This window comes from Danaus plexippus (assembly GCF_018135715.1).
Source record: "Danaus plexippus chromosome 16 unlocalized genomic scaffold, MEX_DaPlex mxdp_23, whole genome shotgun sequence".
In the NCBI taxonomy this organism is placed as follows: Eukaryota; Metazoa; Arthropoda; class Insecta; order Lepidoptera; family Nymphalidae; genus Danaus; species Danaus plexippus.
In genome coordinates, this window is record NW_026869851.1 from 1,522,099 (window position 1) to 1,538,145 (window position 16,047).

General features: G+C 30.8%; 2 protein-coding genes across 2 annotated transcripts; one reads left to right on the plus strand and one right to left on the minus strand.

Annotated features, from left to right (window-relative positions):
* Positions 1–7: 7 nt before the first annotated feature.
* Positions 8–11,073, plus strand: LOC116771676 (peroxisomal multifunctional enzyme type 2). Its single transcript, XM_032663580.2, has 14 exons — positions 8–379; positions 2,354–2,499; positions 2,891–3,042; positions 3,337–3,508; positions 4,919–5,025; positions 5,246–5,375; positions 5,827–5,923; positions 6,956–7,116; positions 7,425–7,551; positions 7,906–8,089; positions 8,256–8,378; positions 8,542–8,699; positions 8,942–9,151; positions 10,587–11,073. Exons 1-14 carry the CDS (start codon positions 190–192, stop codon positions 10,802–10,804), a joined length of 2,175 nt encoding a protein of 724 aa, XP_032519471.1. The 5' UTR covers positions 8–189; the 3' UTR covers positions 10,805–11,073.
* On the minus strand, positions 11,062–12,060 carry LOC116771677 (uncharacterized). The gene is made up of 2 exons (XM_032663582.2): positions 11,614–12,060; positions 11,062–11,251 (listed from the first exon to the last, which is right to left on the minus strand). Exons 1-2 carry the CDS (start codon positions 11,828–11,830, stop codon positions 11,079–11,081), a joined length of 390 nt encoding a protein of 129 aa, XP_032519473.1. The 5' UTR covers positions 11,831–12,060; the 3' UTR covers positions 11,062–11,078.
* Positions 12,061–16,047: the final 3,987 nt, after the last annotated feature.

Below are 16,047 nucleotides of genomic sequence, written 5' to 3' on the forward strand. Positions count from 1 at the left end.
TTATATATATAAATCTTAATTACTACATAAAATAACAGGAACGTGAAAAAAAAGGATATTGTTAAGAATTTATATTGGTGATTTTTTTATCTCGTTATTAACGTTGACTGTGTAAAGTTCACAAGACATTTTTAGTGTATCGCATTGAATTGCGATTTGCGATCATTCTGTGGCGAGTCGTCTGATAGGATGGATCAATTAAATTTCGCTGGCCGCGTAGCTGTCGTAACAGGAGCCGGTGGTGGCCTAGGAAAGGCCTACGCTTTACTTCTTGGCTCCAGGGGTGCTAAAGTGGTGGTAAACGATCTCGGCAGTGCTCGGGATGGCGTTGGAAAATCAAAATTCGCAGATCTTGTTGTACAGGAAATTAAGGACAAAGGTGAGTGAAGTTCATATTTACTGTACATTATTATCATTCACGCCATGATATGCATAATATACTCGATTCGTTCTATATTGTTGTGATCATTTAAAGTTTTTGTATCAATGTAGTCTATTATGAATATCTTTTCACATGCATTTTTCAAAAGATGGAGCAGTTAACTATATATATACATTCAATAATATAAGTATGAGTTAAAAAAAATATTTTTCTCATGGAATAACATTTTATTTGATGAGGATGATATATTGTTCTAACATTATTTTAGCTTAAGGATTACTGCTTCTCATTATTTATCTACAATCTACATTATATTTGATATACAATGTAATTCATTCTGTATAACTTTATGGTGTCAACAAAGTTTTTGCAGAGCTCATAACAGGAATGAGATAACCCTTTTTTATATTGACATCTATATTATTTACTGACTTAGTATTTTTAACTCATTTATGACACAGATATGAGTTCATATTATTGTGTCGAGTATATATTTATTCTTATCTGTAATAGGTTATTAACTTATGAACATTTTCTACTGTAGTATTGTTAATTTTCTTCATAATATATGTTAGTGATAAATAAGATAAAGATAAGTATAAAACAGACAAGCATAATTTTTAATTTGTACTAGTTATACATCATATCTATTCAATATTTATACACTTTGGCTTACAATAGGAAAATGTATTGGTATATGCATCGTCTGTCGAAACTGGTTTTTCCTATCCACACTTTTACCTGTTTATACAAATAAAGTTCTCTTTATTCAACAGGATGGAAAATTTGTTCTAAATTTTAAGTACATTATTTTACACATGAGGTTGTTATTCTCGATTTATTATGATCGAAACATATTTTTATATACAAATAACTTTTTTTATGTCCAACTTAAGTTGACAAAATAATATGCAATTTCTTTATAGTGTTCTTGTGATAAAAATGCTGTTTGTGGACAACTATGATGTTTGAGATCTTACTCACAATAAATGCTAGATATATTACCTATTAACGATGTTATTATTTAAACATTTATTGGAACTAACATTATCTATGATTGTTCAACAAAATTTTTTTTCTTGTTATGTCATTCAACCTTTTAACAATACATTCGAGAGACTTTCGCTCAGTGACTTATTTCAACTTATTAGTTAGTGACAAAACAATAAGCATAAAAATGTTTCGAGTAACTTTCAGTAAATATGAATTTTGTGTTAAGAACCTTTAATTTTTAAATCCGTCTTGCAAAACTTGGGGTTATCTGTTTGATTTTGCTGTGTATGTGTGTATCTGTCTGTGCCATTGTAGCTCTCAAATGGATTAGTCTATTTTGATGTGTTCTTTATTTGAAAGTACATTTCCTTTCAGTGGTTCTTAATTTATTAATGAAATAAGTGCAGGTCCATTCAAGTATCGACCCTTTTCCAAAACGATCAAAGTTCAGCTTTTAATATTTTTCATTTAAATATTAATGACATCGGCTATTGAAATTAAACACACAGACTGTACTCGGTATGCAAAACTATTATAAAATTCTATTGTTTGAAATATAAATCAAGCTCCGAAATGTCGGTGAAAAAGAGTCACATAGACTAGTGGTACATTTTTCAATTTTATTATTATTTTTTTGGTAATTTACCTATTATTATTATTTTTTAAGTTTTTCAAATATTCACAGATTTCTGACGTTTTAACATCTGTATATATGTATTAAAATTATTTTATATACATTTTTATTTAACACATCTATATTCGATTTTAAATTTACATATTGATTTTAACCTAAATTGTATTAATAATCTTTTTTTAAATAGTTTGTGTACATATACAAGGTCAAAAGATCTATCCATGTAATTAATAAATAAAATAGATGTACTATCTTATATACATATTTGAATGTTTAACTGGTTTCGAGAACTAATAACCTCGTAAATTTTTCTGTAATTTTCTATTGTAGAATTCGTTATACAGGTGGCATTGCTGTCGCCGATTACAACTCGGTGGTTGAAGGAGAGAAGATTATAAAAACAGCTCTCGATAACTTCGGAAGGGTTGACATTCTTATCAACAATGCCGGTATTTTACGTGATAAGAGCTTTCAAAAAATGTCCGAACAGGTAACCTCCGATGTTATTAAGTTTTGATCTTACAGAATGACTAATATTTATAGAGCCTTATATATATAGAAGTCATACAAAACACGAATAATTGTATATTTCTAAAATGATTTTGTGGCGACTAAGAAAAATATGTTCGCACCCACTAAAAGCAGCATAAGATCAGTAGACATGACAATTAATTATTGTTAACAATTCAATTTTCTCATGTACTTGCTACTATTACCGCTTACGCAAAAAATATTTGTTTTCATTCTTTACCACTTTGTTTGCGGAGCGTATATTCACTTATATATATGAGTTACGTATATAGTAAGTTGTGTACAGAGTCTCACTACTTCAATTTATATATAATTATCTTGTAAAATAAGTTGCAAAAAATTTATAACAGGATTGGGACCTGATCCAAGCTGTGCATCTGAAAGGCGCTTACAAAACAACTCAAGCTGCCTGGGAGACTTTCAAGAAACAGAAATATGGTCGCATCATCATGACGACCAGTAACGCTGGTTTGTTCGGGAACTTTGGCCAGGCCAATTACAGGTGAGCATTATACGACGGTGGCAAACTTCTGTATTATCAATTCAACTAGCATGTTGTTCTATCATAATAAACCCTGACAGTTTTTTGTTTTTCGTAGTACGTTTGTTCCTAAACGACGCTACGATAATACTTTGGTCATTTAATTGGACGAGGCGAACCCCTACTAAGCTTACGGCAACCCAAGTTGTACTTACGTTACCATTTCTGTGCTATTTCCTCAATAATACATTCTTATCAGAACAAATTATACTAGATGCAGAACGAGATGAACTCAAATAATTATACTACTTATAGCGCCGCAAAGATGGGTTTAGTCGGCCTGGCCAGTACATTGGCCATAGAGGGCGCTAAATACAACATTAAAGTGAATACTATAGTACCGACAGCAGCGTCCAGACTCACAGAAGACATCCTGCCGCCAGAGATGTTCCAAGCGATGAAACCTGATCTCATCGCACCCGTTGTAGTGAGTATTGAGATAGTACATAACATTGCAATCAACCTACTGCGGTGTTTATAGTCTGTGTCACGGGACTTAATACGAAGTACTACCGAGTATCGTTATAGCGTGTTTATAGCCTGTGTCGTTTTTGATGTCTAATCTACCTAATCGTAGAGCTTAAACAAAATCCATTAAGTTGTCTGCAACAAAGTAATACGTCAGGCCTCAAAAATGTTGGGACTTATAATATTAGTAGGTAACAATAATATAAACATTGTGAAATAATAATTGATAGTTATTATTAAAAATAATATTAACAAAATTGTTTTATATGTTAATTTCAATGTCAATGACACAATAGCGTCTTCTTTTTGGCACATTAATCATCCTAAGACGAATAAATTGACTGACTGACCTTTTTCAAGCAAACTTTTCGATATCTAGAAAGATTTAGACGCGGTCCTATCAATAGATTTCAGCTATTTCAATCAAATTTAATGAAACAAGTCTCAGTCCATAAGTTATAAAACACAACAAAATAAACTAGTAATTTGCTTTATAAGTAAAGAAAATCTTTGAAAAATCGCAATATAAATTCATCTGGTAGTAAATTTGTCAAAAATTGTCAATTTATATAATAATATAATATCTTTAGCCGTTTATTTAACGATATAAAAGAATTGAAATTGATAAAAAATTACGATAAAATCGAAATTTATCACGTCAAGTCAAATCAGTTGTTGTTGTCAAAAATGAAAGTAAACATATATATGGAAGAAATAAAATAATATAGTATCCTTTGGAAAACAGTATTATGAGTGTGGATAAAGGTATTGACGAAAATGTAATCTTATCAGTTATTACAAACGACTTGATATGTCGTGGTATCATCTTTTAAGGTTTTAAGTATATAAGCATTATATATAATAATTATAAAAAAAAATATCACAAAGACGAGGGTAGGATATTAAACCGAACTTGTCCAACCAATCAAGATAAGAAATGTATACACGTAAATATAGTTTAGCACTTCACAACTATGCTGATTTAATGTTTTAGAGCTAATTTTAATTGTCTTTTATGTTATTAGCCGGCGTATATCATTATTATGCATGACCGTGTATCAAAGTCTAGACATTTTCCAATCTTTGATCTGAAAAATTTGATAAAATTACGTATACATATATAAATATAAAAATTAAATATATATATATATTTGAACATTTGTGACTGTTTTATGACTATTCATTTCATAATTTTCTTTCTTAATAATAAAATATATCTCTCCTATAGCTTTGTTTATGTCTAAAAAGTGATAATTGAAAATTTTAATTCATATATAAGGTATAAGAGACAGACACACACTGACTCTCTATCTCTCATAGATATCCACATAAACTAAACATATTAAAAATATCAAATAATTTTATCCAGGCCTACATGGTGCATGAGTCCTTCACTGACAGCGGTCTCATCATTGACTCGACATTGGGTTTCGCGACCAAGACTCATCTTGTACGCTCACAAGGAGCACCCTTGAGGTTAATATGTAACGATTACTATACATAATTGTTGTGGACCAAGGTCAAAGTTTAGAACCAAATATGCCCATATATGGTATTTGAAATAATTCTAATATATATCTATTTGCTTTGTTGATGGTAAGCGTTCGAGACTTGTGTTACTTGGAAATTAATTCGCAAATATGTAAATTGATTAGCACGTTCTTCATGTACATATAAAAATCCATTGCATCATCAGGAAGAAACCGTCGGATCCGGTGACAATAGAGTCGGTTAGAGACAATTGGTCCCAGGTCGTGAACATGGAGAACGCTCAGCGTATAGAGAAGATAGCTGAAGTTACGGTCGACCTCGTGGAGAAATTACAGGTATGACGGAATTGTAGGCTTTATTTCCATACTGGAACTATTTTATTGGAACAACTAGCTTAACTTCATATATCTTGCTGTCCCCAAAAAAAAAAAAAACATATCGCATAAATGAAATTTTATTAAAATCGGGTCAGTGATTTTGTATAATATGTGGTGGAAACATTCAAACTTATAACAAGTAAATTAATGTAAAATAAATATTACTTTATAAATGAAACATAAGTTTTTTATTAAGTTTTTTTTTGTATTATTTATATATTTTTATATATTCTATTAATTTGCATAATATTTTCTGTTTTGTCTTGAGCTTAATATAAGTAATCTTTGCATTATATTAACAATTTAAAATTTAAATAATTTGTTTTCAAATGTATGTATAATCTGTTATTGAGATATATATTGTTGATGTATTTTTTTTTATAAGTAAAATAATGATTCAAATGCTTAGGACTTTGAGGAGCGTTGTAAGTTGGATGGTCAGAATGAGAGTTACTGGGGGAAGTACAAGTATAACTCCAAAGACCTGGTCTGCTACGCCCTAGGAGGTAAGTTGAGATGAATTTAATTATTTGATTCTCTAATTTTAAATCTCAAAACCATGTGAATTTACAAGTATGGTGGACATAAAGCCTGCAATTTTTATCTTGTATATTGGTTAAATTATACAGAAGACATAGAAAACAAAAGCAATATAGAGTTTAAGAAAACATACAGATACATAAAAAATATGGCCTTATATACGACCTTCATTAATGTTGTTTGGAAAGATGTACTATAAAATAGTTCCTATATATTCTATTTATAATTCTTAACAAGATTGCCAGAATTAATTAATTCATTGATGGCTACTGATACTTGAGTATATTTTTTTTTTTATACAAATATTTTTCTGCATAACACTGAAGTAACATATTTATTAAGTCTGCAATATATAACGTATATATACATTGTTATACATTAAGAATAAAATTAATTGCTTTTTTGCGTTTAAACTAACTATTGTAACATTAATTATCCTGACTCATGTGTAAGAAAAATAATGTTTTATGATATGCAGATTGTTATGAAACCTGTTGTCTGTAGATTTTTTGTATAAATATTTTAATGTGGTTATATGTATGGAAAACAGAAATTGTACGGCCACCGACCACATCTCAACTCAAGGAATCTATTTGTTGAGGTCTATGTATGCAAAAATTTTCAACCGATTGATGTAGACTTATATTCATAATTGCAGCATTTTCTGATAAAAATTTAAAGTAAATAAGATTAGGTGAGAATAGTATTCATACATTTATAAAGAAAAAATATTCAATATTAAGTTTAATGTCTATCATCATTGATGATCCAAAGAGTATATTTTTATTTTTATTTTAAATGAGAGTTACATTTACGATTTTTTTTTAACTTCTAATCGTTGTATTTGATGTCACAGGGATAAATCGGTTATTATTTTATACAATATAGGTACATGTCTTTAATCAAATATGTTTCTGAAATTCGATTTTCAAAAAACATTCAATTAGATTGATATTCATATTAATGAGAACACAATCAATGTATGAAAATTCTTCTAGTTGGTGCGTCGGTGGTGAACCCTTCAGACCTCAAGTTCCTATACGAGAGCCACGAGAGTTTCTCAGCTCTACCCACATTCTTCATACTCCCCGGTATGTTGATGGAATCACCTGTAGTGGGTAAAGCGATGCCTCCAGGAAAATACGCTGACTTTACAAATGTACGTATAATAGATTTATTCACAAATAATTTCATGTACCTCCATATTATTTATATCGTTGATTTTTTCAACCTCTAAACCTATCTATAATAAATAGAGTATTAGCTTTCTAAAAAATAAATTTAATATTAACGTTCTATTTGTTATGTAATATAAATCCAAAAAAAATTATAAACATGTTTTGTCTGTGTGTTAATTTTGTATGAAGGAAAAAAAAAATGTACAATATGAAAGATAAATACATCAAGAGTTGTTAAAAAAAAAATTTTTCCTCAATATTATGTTATTAAGTAAAATTGGTAATTTAGATTCTCCATGGCGAGCAGTACATAGAATTTCTGTCAGACCTGCCCGGCACTGAGGGAGAGTTCACTGTACGGAACTATGTAGTGGACTTACTGGACAAGGGATCCAGCGCCGTGGCTGTTGTTAACAGTAATATAATATATCAATTTTATATAATCATAAATGTTTAAAGGAAATGAATTAAGAAAATAGTTAAGAGGCAGTTAGTGATATAGCGAGTTCGCCATCTATGACCTCATTTCCAGCTTCCAGTGGGTGGAATAATAGTCAAGCACTATCCAGTTTAGGTTTAAAAAAAAACTGCAATAAAGTTGTTAATGAGTACCTTAAATATGTGGAGAGGAAATTTATGTTAAAAAGCTTTTGTGATAAAATTAATTCTGTATTTCAATACTTTTCTTATCGACCAACGCTTGTAAAACTAGTGATTTTGTATCATTTATTGTCATATATAACTAAACTTATTTTAAACTATCTCTGCAGGTGAAATATACCAAAACAAAGAGCTGGTGATCAGAACTCAACAGCACATTTTCGTCCTGGGTCAAGGTGGGTTCGGGGGACCGAGGAACAGCAAACAAGCTATAGCAGTAGAAGCTGTTCCAAAGAGATCACCTGATGCTGTACTGGAACAAAGGACAGCTGAAGATCAAGCCGCTTTATACAGGTATACACACAACTATAATTATATAATATATGGTCACAGTTTCATAGGAATGTATTTTGATTTTAAATTTTCTATAATAACATGTGTCTTATACAGAGAATATAGTTTTTTTCATAACTTTATAGTAAATTAGATCTACAAATGTTATTATCTATGTACCTTACAGATTGTCAGGAGATTTGAATCCACTACACATTGATCCTAATGTGGCCACAGCCAGCGGTCACCCGAGACCAATTCTGCATGGTCTTGCATCGCTCGGTTTCTCAGCTAGACATGTTCTTATGAAGTAATCATTTGTACTTACTATACTGAACACATATTTAATAACATCAGAAAGAAATAAATTCATAACAATAATAATTATTATATGCATAAATTATTATATTTTGACATGATTGCAATTATTTTTCTGTATGTATATACTCAATACGTGATTTTGTTTTCAATAGATACGCAGGAAATGATGCTTCAAATGTCAAAGCTCTGAAGGCTAGATTCGCCAAGCCGGTGTTGCCAGGACAGACGTTAATTACAGAAATGTGGTTGGAAGGAAAGCGGGTTCACTTCCAGACTAAGTTGAAGGAGACTGGCAACATTGTTATTGCCAGTATGTAATACTTTTATTATATACTAATAATATTATGGTTCCCTCAGAGAGTATCAGTATATATAAAGCAATAAAATTTTCTGATTCTTATGAGGAAATCTAATAAATGCAGCATGTCTTACCGATCTTCGTAATCATTCCATAGCTTTTGTTTAAGACGGATAGATTATAATATAGTACAGAATTATTTGATATAATTACAATTATGATTCTTATTTTTTTTTTTCAACAATTTTTTGTAGGTTCCTACATGGATTTGAAGAATGTTATCAAAGACGGTGCACCTGCATCCAACCAAAAGATGGCAGCACCATCCGCTTCGTCGTTGAAGAGTGACTCTTTGTTTGCCAAAATTGAGGATGGCATTAAAGCTAACCCGGACAAGGCCAAGAGTGTTGGCGCTGTTTACTTGTACAATATCACTCTCAACGGAAAAACTGTGAAGCAGTGGAGTAAGTGGTTCTTGAAAGAATTATAATGTATTATAATATGTATAACAATGTAGCTATTATATTTATTTAAACACTTTATATATAATATCTCGTATTAATTATATTCGGCGATTATTTCCATGTACATATTTGGCCGACTACTCGGTCAGTTTAACGAACTCTCTGGCTAAAACAGCGAGGTGTGCAGATTGTCCTTGGTTTTTCTCCCACCTTGTATACAGATGGCGTTGTATTAATTTTCTTATTCTAAAACGATTTATTTGTGGGATATTCTTTTATTATGTAAGCTTTTATCTGCAAGATACTCTTACGACACTACTGACTGTTTGGAGTACGTCAACTCTTCATAAAAACTCCAAACAATGAAAGACTATAATATTCACTTTTGTCACATTTCTTAGTGGTTGTATTTCTTTTCATGGTTTCTGTTTCTGCGTATTTTGTTCTAATATTATTCCTTTTAAAAAAATTATGGTTGATAATTTTTTTCTGTAGCCAAAAATTTCAGCCTGAACTTGGCATCTAACAATGTCGCCAGCGTGTGGTATCCGTCCTCTAGAATATCCCAGTTCTTTTTCTAATGTTTCTATTTTAATAATACCAGGACAAGCATAATGAGAGTCCGGCTTACTAAAATATTGTAAAATGTTACGGCCTGGCCACAGTTTCTGGCCGTGTGGGGCGCGGTGAGGGAGGAATCGCGGCGGGCGGGGTGATTTGCGGTGGTATATCCCAGCTAAAACGCGCGGTTAAAACAAAATTATTTGTTTCGGTCGCGCATTGCCTGAATACATCCACACATGCCGTCCCGCGCGCCGTACTGAGCTGTGGCCACCTCTATACTCTTTAGTACATTTGTTCCACTCGCACACCGCGCAGCCTGTGGTCGCCGGTAGCTGTGGCATACGTCATACGTGTCTACCATTTGTTTTTGCGCTAACCGCGCCGTAATCCACGCCGCTCTTGGCTGTAGAAACACGTTTAACGTAGCACAATTTCACAAGGAAGTGGAATTGAAAGGCTTACATATTTCTTCGTCATAAAAATTACCATTGACAAGTTCGTTTTTGGCAATTTAGTGCACAGATGATGTCAGAGATGTATTATTACTTATTCACTGTCTGTATTTGTTCCAAATGTCATTGACTCATACAACATTTACCAATCCATCTAGTTATAATTTTTTAAATGCCAAAATTTACCAAACAATTCGTCTAAATATTCATTGGTTGCATCTCCACTACAAAAATATGTTATTATTATTTACATTCTCTCATACAAACACTATTTGTATAATTATTAACCTGTCTATCAAAATATCTGTAAAATTAAACAAAACATATTTTCTAATTATATTTAATGTGTAATGTATTCATTAAATTTAAATTCAGCAACCAAAATATGTTATTTGTAAATCTTATATTGTATTTTTTAGCTCTGGATTTAAAATCGGCATTGGCAGTATACCAAGGTGAACCTAAAAGTGGTAAAGCAGATACAACAATGACGGTATCAGACGATGACCTTATGGAAATTGCTGCTGGCACACTCAGCCCTCAAGTTGCTTACCTAAAGGGAAGGTTAAAGATTTCTGGAAACATTATGTTGGCTCAAAAACTCGGACCTTTGCTTAAGAGTGAAGCTAAATTATAAAAAAATGCAGATCATTGGTATAAACTTCTTGGTTGTTGTGTCTTCAAAAAATGGAAGAAGTTTACATGTTATTTGTTATAAGAATTATAAAAATATATGAATGCACATTCCTTTTAAATGTTTTTATAATAATGGGATATTTAATATATTATGAGAGGAGACCAGATATAAGAATATAATATTTGAGTAAATATCAATCTACATTTGTTACATTATTATCAAATCCAGTCGTTTAAGTTATGGTGAAGGAATAAAAGTTTATTTTTTAATTGTTTTATTTGATTTTTGGTTCATAAATTCCCTGTAACACCAGAGATGCCTCCTTTACTTCATTTTCCCAAGCATCCTTCATTTGTTGTTGACAATTTAGATCAATCAATTTGACGGCATTTATTTCTGGTAGTGCATTTGACTTTAAAACAGTTCCTATGACACAGCAATAGATCCCTGTAAAGAAAAGCATTTATATTAAATATGTTCTTAATACGAATCAAGACTTTTCATGATATGAAAAAATAAATTTGAAGTACTGATGCTTTAAAAAGAGGAATAAAGTTTCTAAGATAACAAAAAATCTTATTAAACTGACTGGGTGAGTATGGAGGTTATCATTGAAGAAAAAAACTAAGATGAAGTAATCTGAACCAGAAATAATCACTTAATATATGTTCTTATGTAAACTTAAATTTATTAAATCTGTAACTAACGAGTTCATAATTATTTATTCTACAATATTGCAAAAAAATACATTAGAATATCAGAGGAACCCTTTTTAAAATATGACATAAAATACTAGTACTAAGATTTACCTTGTCGAATAAAGTTTCTTTGCGAACTTCCTATGGCATTTTTACAATTCTTAACTTTAGCACGATTCTTTGGTGAATCAGAAATTATTAAAATATCCTTATCTACAGTCTGTTCTATGGTTCCCTGTATCCATACATCAAAAGGAGTTGGCTTGTTTCTAAGATCTTTAATTAAATATTTTCGTGGATTTAAATCTCTTTCTTTTTGACCATACATAATAAAACTAGTTTGGCCTCACTTCACATTAATTTAATCGGTGAAAACTTAATGGTTATTATAGTTTTAATGAACATTTAAGATAATGAATTTAGGAGAATATATTATTTTTGTTTGTTTAAAATGTGGCCTTCATCCGTGCAAAGACGTCTACTGAGAATATAATATTTACATTGAATCCACTAACAAGTAACAACTAGCATCATAAAAGTAAAAACTAAAAATGTCAAAATGAGTTTAAAAAAGATCGGCTTTGAGTTTTCTCCACGACCACAGATAATATAAGGCGAACAGTTTAATAGTTAATATTTAAAGTATATTTTAATTGTTAATATTAACAAAACAAACAATGTTGTGTTTTATGAAAAAGCAATACATTTTAATTATAATGTATACGTTACTTTTGCAATATATCAAAATTGTGTAATTTGACACAAACAATCTGACAATATTAAAGTTCATTTATCAGTTTCTGATATACATTCATATAAATGTAAACATAAAATATAACATGAATCATTGCTTAAATTAATATATATATGGAAATTAAAGATAAGGTCTCAATGTGTGAAAATGTGCTGTATAGTCACTATAATAGTCGGTTACAGTAGTCAGCGGGCAAAGTTAAATTAAGTAATAAAATTATTAATAAAGGATAAAGAAATAATTAATTCCTCCACAACATACCCGCAACTTTCAAACTGTAATACTTCAATAAGTTAATTACTACATTCATGACGCATTATTTGTCTACGTTGGTGATATTTTGGAGGGCTTTTTAACTATTGACTCTATTTGACATTTGAACTAGAGGAATCTTTGTTACTTTTTTTGTGAATTAGATCAGCCTTCAGATCAGCGTTCACATTACCATTATTCAATATTTCTGATTTATATTTTTTACTCTTTAATTAAAATTTAATTCTTGAGTTATATAATCGGGTACAATTCAATTACAAAAAAAAAATTCTTTGTTGATTTTTTATGCAAATATTAAAAATTTCAATCGATAGTAAAATTAAATACTTAATATATAATTTTCAGACTGTAAACTATGTTCAGTATTTGTTTCGAAACTGAAATGTTAAAAAACAAAATAATACTACAATTATTCTAGTGAATAATACGACGATAACATTACAAAATAAAACTACAAACGGTTCGCTATTTGGAATAATGGGTACTATCATGGATCCTGTAGGGGGAGTGTTTAAAAATGGAATTTAGCTGTAACAGGGTTTCAGGTAATAAAGTACTAATTAGCAATAAAGTTGTTGACTTTGAGCTATGGGATCTTGAGTATCTGAAGCCGAAAGTATAGGAAATGTAAACCCTTCGTAAACTTCTGATATTGGCAAAGAATAAGAATGGAAATATTCATAAAAATGAAAAAATTCCTTTTGCAAAAAGCAGAATTGGGTGAATTTTGTCTTAAACAAGCCTAAGTACTCTAATCACCGTCTAAAAGTTATCTCGGGTTTCTACAGTAAAAAAAAATGTGAATATTTTATACTTTTTATTAATAATTTCCATAGTTTACCAAGCATCCAATTTTTCGTTTTCTAACTTTTGTGTTAAACCCAAAATATATTAATGCTAATATTATAAATGCTAGAGTTTGTGGCGATGTATCGATGTCAGTTACACTTTCACGTAAAATAATATAGCTTAGACATTAAAGTCACATCTCTTCATTACATATGGTTTGGATGAAAACACTTAGTGCCGGATTAAGCAAGAGGGGAGCAGATAGCAAAATGCTTTTGAAGACCCCTTGGTGCAGATTTACAGTTTTAATAGAAGCACTGGCAGTGGAAGTCGTAGTTTTTCATACTTTTCTAACATCAAGTAAAATAAACATTAGCTGTTTTACTTAAAACTTAAAAGGTTTATGTAGGAGTAAGTTACTAGGCGAGTTTTTAGCAATTGCCTTTACGTAGTGGTATACAGCGTTCAGAACAGTTGTATGTAGTATGAGGTCACGTAATATAAATAATAGATTATAGATATGACTATGGTAGGCACATGTATCTATTATGATACGAACAAATTTTTAATTTCTCTCCCAACAAAAATAAATAAAGAGTCGTCTTTAGCAGATTTAAAAACATACATCATGAGCAACAAGAGAAAAAATGTTTCATTAAAATCATCCAGAAACCAATCACAATCTTTATTTTAAATCTGCTTTTATTGTTAGATAGAAAATATATTATTGATCACAAAACACACAAAAGTTCTCTGAGTAAACGTAATGTTAAACCACATTCACACAAATCAATCGCTGCGTGTGAGCGTGTTTACATTATAAATTTTATTCAATAGGTCGTTTTAGTTGGAACGCAAAGTTATTGATGGCGATTTGCGAATGAAGCATAAGGTTTGCTTGCTCTCCGGGTGATGCCTGAACATTCTATGTACCTACCGATTCTAAAAGGGAACTCTATAATTTTATATAGAGTTTGGCAAAAGACCATTCGAAATACGTACATCATTAGGTAATATTACGCAGTTTTTGTAGGTATGATTAACTTACTCCCATTTTTAGTTATATAGACATATCTTGAAGATAACAGACAGTAGCATGTGATACTTGAGTTTAGCTCCCTCGCGGTATTTTTACCATCTTCGAGGCTTCGTTTTTTTAATTGATGGCAGAGAGAAGCCGAAGTTTTGCTCACTACCCCGCCTATTTCTATTTACAAAAGTTGATATTTTTCATTTGGCATACTCTAGAATCCGTTCTAAGAGGTTGAAACTTTAAAAGTCATTCTAACATCCAATTTTTTAATCTCCATAGGCTCTAGAATGATCCGATAAAACAGTCCATTATAGTCAGATTCAGATTCAGATTCAGATTACAGATTCTAGGAAGCTTAATTCTCGAAAAAATTATATATGTAACAAATCTGTCCCCCATACTCCTTCTCCTTTGTCTTACCGTTCAGAGAGCGGCAAAAATATTACACTCTAGTTTTACATACCTAAATATTCTACCTATGGGTTTCACCAAGATCTGTTATGTTAAGAGTCTTATCATTGCTGGTTTCTGCTCTACTACCCACATTTTTCTTGTTTATTAGGAATGCAATGTCTGGGACACTCCGAATTACAGTGGAACAACTATCATTATTTACTCACCTAGTATATTATTCTAATACACTGAGATATTGCGTTTATGTCAACACAAGCAAGTTGGGATGGACATCGAGAGATTTCAGGTAAAACTACTGTTCTATTATTTACCGTCATTAATGGCAGAAAGTTCCCAAGTTCCTTCCTCTAAATAGTATCGAAAGCACAAGGGTCTTGAAATTTGAGGTGACAAGACTTGAATATAAAAATTATTTAAAAAAAGGAATTTATCACTCTCGATGAAGGGATACAATCTGGTGTTATTGAAAAATATTTCCTGCGTAGGTTAAGAAATTCATCCGTGATTCTGCTAACATCGCAGATAACGGCCCTCACCTTCAGGTAGGTCTTCTACTTGTTTGTCAACTGGCACTGACATAAACACTTTTTAATAGGGATGCATTGCGGCTCATGTAACATTTAATAAGAAACTATTTAAAACTGCATAAGGCATCTAGAAAACAAATAGAATTTTTTTATTCAAAGAGTTTCAATTATATACGCCATAAGCTATTCAGTAATCAGTAAGGTGAGAGTAATAACTTACTTATCACTGTGTTGTGTCCGTTATTCGATAGTTTAGGAGGTCTCTTTGATAATTTCTACACAAAAGTCTTGCAAATTTTCTCTGCTTCATAAAACCATATTTTTTTATATCAAGGAGGAAAAGGCTTATTGTATTTTGTGTTAAAATTATTACCTAGCATATTAGCAATTTTCTTTTGTAGGTAATAGTGAAATACTTTTAAATTTTGTATAGGCTTGAGGAAAAATGTATGTAAGAATAATTTAAAACATCGTTGTTGCATTTCCGATCTTTGAAAAAAAAAAATTCAGGCGACCAAAATAGAACTTATTTTAAGAAACTATTCAATGTGTTTCTTTAATATATACATACATATATTCATTTCTAATATCTTTTGATGTATAATTACAACAATAAAACAATATTTTTTTCTCGTAAACCGACGTTAGCTGAAAATATGCCTCACATTTATGTAAATCACGCAATCTGGTGTTTATGAGCGGATGCCGTGAGCATGAAATCATTCCAATATTCAAGCTGCCGCCGTAACAACTCA